This window comes from Aspergillus sclerotioniger (genome assembly GCF_003184525.1).
Source record: "Aspergillus sclerotioniger CBS 115572 chromosome Unknown BO94scaffold_15, whole genome shotgun sequence".
In the NCBI taxonomy this organism is placed as follows: Eukaryota; Fungi; Ascomycota; class Eurotiomycetes; order Eurotiales; family Aspergillaceae; genus Aspergillus; species Aspergillus sclerotioniger.
Window position 1 is genome coordinate 176,709 of NW_020291005.1, and position 6,000 is coordinate 182,708.

The 6,000-nt window shown below is 48.5% G+C and overlaps 1 protein-coding gene across 1 annotated transcript; it reads left to right on the forward strand.

Moving 5' to 3' along the window:
• Positions 1-3,483: 3,483 nt before the first annotated feature.
• BO94DRAFT_566214 (uncharacterized protein) lies at positions 3,484-5,397 on the forward strand (the record flags this gene model as incomplete). The annotated part of the gene is made up of 3 exons (XM_025614545.1): positions 3,484-3,663; positions 3,715-3,992; positions 4,041-5,397. The coding sequence occupies 3 exons, from the start codon at positions 3,484-3,486 to the stop codon at positions 5,395-5,397; spliced, it is 1,815 nt and encodes a 604-aa protein (XP_025466962.1).
• Between the last annotated feature and the right edge of the window lie 603 nt (positions 5,398-6,000).

Consider the following 6,000-nt stretch of genomic DNA (forward strand, 5'->3'; position numbering starts at 1 on the left):
ATGGGCTGGGCGTTTACCGTATATGAATCTCGAAAGAAAGAGTGAAGTGTTCGCTACCAGTATAGTATGTCTATGGCCGGTGCCTTCGAATTAGTTAATCGGTGGTTTCTGCTGCGGTCCTGATTCATCACCGGCAAATATATTCAACCCCCAAGATGAATAGTAGGGGGTCATCAAACATCCAGTCACTTATCATTGTTACTAAACCAAAAGTCAATCTCATCACCAATTTATATAAGTAAAGCACCCAGGCCTTGTCCTAGCTTCTCAATCCTCCACCTTTAATATCCGAGGGCTGACCATCGCCCAGCTAAGTCTTTTGGTGCAGTCCATCCATCTGATAACTCCCTTCATTGCTTCTTTAACCCTTTTCTATAATCCTTCCATATGTTTATCAACAGAATGCACACCACCCTTAAAGCTGCTATACAAGCCATTCTCAATGCTATATATGGCACTCAGAAAACCCTACCCGACACATTCACTACAACGCTTCTCAAACCATGTCACGGGTTTCAAAAACACCGGCAGAACAAAGACCATATACGTTACACTTTTGTTTATATCTTTCGAAAAGAAAGACAAGAAGGACTGGTGTACTACCACACCACCTCTGACATCCATAAACAAGAATGAATATGAAGTGATGAAATCCATCGACAATGCAGCAAACTGCTGCTCAAAAGTGCAACCATCCAGCATGTTCAATAAAACACATTTATTCCAGCACCACTGATATACCGATGTATTGTGAAGCAGAGAGTGATTTTCACGCTGTGCTCAGAGGTAATATGCTTCTAGAGCCGGTCACCGATACCACTGGAGACGGAGATTGCAGGACATAGGGGTCCATGCAGTACGAGTTCCGACGGAGTTTATTTGCATCTAGATATGATGTTGTTATGGTGCGGTACATACATACATATTATATATGTTGTATGCATCGTCGACATTCTCATATGTCTGTCTTGCGGTTACAACACCTCGGAATTTTCAAGTGGTGTGTTGCTCCAGATGATGACTCGATGAGATTGAAACCTCCAGGTGGATGAAGGATGATCAGGAGGTTGAGGGATTGGTTGGTGGCTGGTTGCTTCTCGATTCCGATTCCTAGATTCTTTCTTCTATATGTCTGTTTGACTAGGACTATGGCAAGCAGTGGTTTTCTCTCCTCGTTGCTTTGCTCTCATCGCACAAGTGCAGATGACTTCACGGACTGTGGAAAGCTGACAAGTGTTGGGTCTTTGAAATTGCAGCCTAGCTATCGGTTATATTCATACTTGATCAGATGTATGATGCATGGAAACCAGCAATATGGCATTAGGACAGTCCCCTGAAGAACTATCTGAGAGAAAGGGTTTACCTCGTGGGAAAGAATCACGATGGGGATAAAGAGCACAATAAGCACCACAGATCACAGTTTCATGAACCGTCTTCAGGAAACAGTTAATGATGCGATGGGACAATGTTGGCCATTATGAATATGGCCGTATCAGACTTCTTACCTCCTTCCTCAGTTTCAGAGCGCCATAAGCCCTGCTCGGCCAGCTCTTAATGTATCTATCACAGCCTGCGCAGGCTATGAGTATGATAATGCTAAGATAACCGCCGATTTCTTCTTCTACAACAATGATCAAGCTTGGTATGCTTTCTGGCACCAATTCATTGCGCAAGGTTTGATTAAGGCATGTTGCTTGTTACCGAAGGGGCTTAAACCTTCAAATCCTACTCCCTACTTAGATTCATGTATAGGATATTCGAGCATAGAATTTGAGTGCATCAAGGGCTCGCCACTTTGATTTCCCCGGGTCACGTATGTCTGATCAGCATCCAGTGGTTTTTCATTAATCCAAATACGCGCCAGGGCAGCATGCTTAGAAAGATTCTCCAGCGAGACATCGAGACACCACTTCCATACCAAGTTGAATAAAACATCGTTCTTAAAGTCCTGAGTAGGAGGGATATCCCTTTAGTATTGTAGTAACGCGAAACAAGCTACCTGACAATATAGACAGGGCTCGTATCTGATATGCCCAGGACGTAGACCTCAGCAATCTTGTCCACCCCTTTAGATTACCAGTGAAGGATGATCAACTCTCAAATAGGCCAGTGGCGCTTTTAAATGGAAGCAGGGCCTGGCTTTGACCTCCGACGAAGCGTATAGCGGATGGCTTGGTAGCCCCCTGCTGAACGGTGGCGGACGAGGGGGAACCTTCAATGCGATTCTAGGTTCAACCAAGCTCCGCCACCTACGGGATAATCTCACATGGCGTCAGATACCGGGTAGTCATCGTCAGTTGTTGACGATTAAACAGGGTCCTGGTTGTGACCGGTGATTGACTGTCTGCGTGGACGTACAGGTGACCGTACGTATGACGGACCTCGATACCCTGTAAGCCCAGGCGATGTTGGGACCAAAAGCACTTGAAGGATCTGCGATACGCGATGAGTATTGTAGTCAAGAATAGCAATGGTATGAAGGTTGACTCAGGGAGGTGAACTAGCCTGGCCCTTTTATTAGCCCTACATGCTTTTCACGTCGACGTCATGGTCAGCCCTTCTAGACAAAGTTGGCGACAAGGCCTTCCCTTGCAGGTGACCTATCGAACTTGAGAAGATTTGAGGCCAAGCAAAAAAAGAATGACAAAAAAGAAAAAAAAAAGGAAGGAAGCCAGTGACTCCTGAGGCCGCCCATCACGTGGCGGCCCTTGAGGGGCATTTATCCCTTCCTGGCTTCTTATCACCAATTCACCATACCTCCTCATAACTCCTCGCCTCCTCGCGCATCCCTCGCCTTATCTTCGGCCCTGGATTCTGCATCACATCCTGCATTCTATCCCGCTGCACTGTTTCACTCCCTGCTCCCGCTGGTGCTTTGACAACCCGTCTACCACGCGATGATGATAATGATGATGCTCACTGCTCACATCCGATCTCCAGCCTCCCCCCAGGAAAGGATCCTCTGCTGCATATACGCAGGGCCAAGGGACACTTAAAATCCTGCTTGATGGTGACTCCCTTCTGCATCTCGAGGATATAGATCGGATGACTAACCCTGGCCAGGAGAATAGGGGCCGACTATTGATGTTCGTGGGCAGCTGTTTAGCCTGCATTCCGGAGGGACGGCTTCCCTTCTGAAGAAGAGACAACAAACATCATTGAAGCCACCAATTGCGCTCCTCACTCGGGCGGACATGCCTCCTGATCGTCCATTCCAACCCCTCTTGCCCGCGTCGACGCGCCAGGCAATTCGCCCATCCATCTACATCCTTTTAGTCGGCGAGGGCCCGTGGCTGTTGCTTCTCTTTCACCATGTTATTATTTTCATCAACAATCTGCGTTTGGCTTTAGGGACCTTTCGTACCCGCTTCTTCTGATACATAATCCTTTGGCCGCTCATACAATCGAAGCCCCGTGAATGCTTGGCGGCCGTTGTTCACCAACGCCGTAGCGCAGCAGGCTTCGGCTCTCAACGCGGTAATCATGTTTACCCGTTCAATAACCTCTAGAAGAGGAGGCGCCTGGACAAGGGTGGTCATTTTCATCTCACTACACGTGATGCTCTTGGAATCCCTCATCGAATGGGCTCTGGTACTCTATCTATATGCCATCCGACATGTGGACTCGAAGATGACCCCGAGCTTGATTCTTGCTCTTGTCGCGGTAAGGTGCTCTGCCTTCACATGCTCTGTAGCGATACTGACAAATACTTAGTCCTTCTTCACTGTCCCTCTGGTCGCTCTCCATAGTCTCCTTGCCTGGCAATATAACCGGGTTTTAGGATTCGCGAGCCAGAAAGCTCTGCTGCACGCTGCATGCACCTATATCGTTCGGCTGACGGTTATCACCTGGGTTGCTGCCAGTGTGGCAGGCTTAGTCGTGGTCTCGCAGCAGACCTTTTGCCTGGCCGACGATGGCAGCGGCAACTTTTGGAAGATCGGTATCAGCTGCGCGCTACATCGGGCAGCCGTCATTGTTTCTATTTTGTCCTTGTAAGCCATTTTAGCTCGGAAACAATGCTACCCGCTAATCCATTCCAGCGTAACGGTGTGTCTGTTCTTTTGCTCACGAAAGCTCAGCGAGCGGCCGTACGATATATCTCTTCTCGGCATATATCGACAGGAGTCGTCAATCTGCGACGACAAGATCTCTTCCAGCTCAACTCTGGCAAGCCACATCAGTCTAGAAAATGATATCTATACTGTCTGCCGCCGACCTGATGTGACCTATGGGAAGGACTTGTACTTGTTGTCGAGCAGCAACTCCATACGGAAATCCGGCAGTCTCCAACAGCCTGATTCCCTACATATGAGACCTCATTTGAAGCTTGACACGCAGTGTGAAGCAGACAGCGCAGAACTATTCTCCGGGACAACCCTCTCGGTCAATGGCACTCCGTCAAAGAAGTCGTTCAGGGATTTGTCAAGCTCCGATATCTACTCAAATATCTCACGTACACCTACAAAGTCCACCTACGAGCCTTATCGCCCGGCTTTAGTAGCAGAATTATCAGGGTCGCCTACAGTCAATCATGGCCATAAAAGACACAAATCTTCTGGGTCCTCCTTTCGCCGGTTTCTTCCTAAAGTATTCGCACCCCCGATATCGTTGTCGGCAGATCCTCAGATCCGCGCTCTTGCCGATCCCAACAACCCTACGGATATTGAGCAACAAGCAGCAAATATTGAGCCCCCTCCGACGCCTAAGAAGGAATACGCTCCAGGTCACCCATTGGCGTCATCTCCAGTAGAGAAGTCACTGATACCCATAACAAGCGTTGTTACCAACCATGAACTCGAAGCAAATCAACCCGAAGAAAGCACGATGCCACGCTCAATGTCAATCAACTCTGCCGAAGCCCCTGAAGTTGTTGTTCCAGAACCATTGCGAGTGCACAGATCCAATACTTCCCAGACAGCTCCAATTCCTGGCCCATCCCACCGCTCTCGACCATCAATCCCGCCTGTGCCGCGAAACCCACTCGTGCAGCCAAATCCCAGCTATAGACGCCATCCGCTAGAACAAGGACACCCCAGACGCCAAAGCACACGGCGCCACAGCGGCCGCCAACGTCAAGTCTACCGGTTTGAGCCATGTCAAATCCCACGCCACACTCAAAGCCAGTACCACCCCCAGCAGAACCGCTACAGCCGCCGAGCATATTTTGACACTACCCGCCGAATGCCCTCGCAGCGGCGCAGGAGCGACGTCGAGATCGTGTACTCTAGCACTCGACGTCCTCGCAGCAATACCTGCGGTGGCATGAGCACCCTGTCTGGTCCACTAGATTGTATCCGCGAGACGGGGGCCTCCGTTGACGAAGCCCCATGCGACATATTCTCCGAGGGAAACACCTACAGAGGGACCACCCGAACGAACAGCATGCATGGATACTAGAGATAGTCTGCGGGTCAGACTAACTATTGCTATGATTGTATCGGATTGATTTTACGTTCTATTGATTTACGATTTAAAACTGTACACTAGCAGGCTCTCGGTTCCTTTCTTGATATATACCTAATTAAAGACTTCTTTCCCAATCAGTCTTGAACTTGCTGTCTTCGTTTATTTTCCTCTGCAATAATAGATTACTTCGTAGATAGACTCAAATTGACTAGTGTATGGATTTCCAAAGACCTCGACACCAATCACCTGGTAAACGAACAAAAACGCCAATCCATACCATACCATACTATACCCACTGTACAGTACACATCACCCTTTCCATCCAACCATCCAGCCAGCCAGCCGTGTATACCCGACCTATACCCTGACACCATTGAAAACTTGATCACACATGGGTATGGTGAATGAAGAAAGCCAATAAAAAGCAAAACAACTAAAGGAGAAGAGAAGATCTGACGAGAAGAGTAGGCAGTAGCTGGGAGAAGCAATAACCTAGAAGCACCGGAACCCAACCACAGATATCAATTATACAGGCACGACTCAACTAAGCCCTCTTACTCCCGTTTCGTGACGAAGAGGAAGACCGGGTCTGAG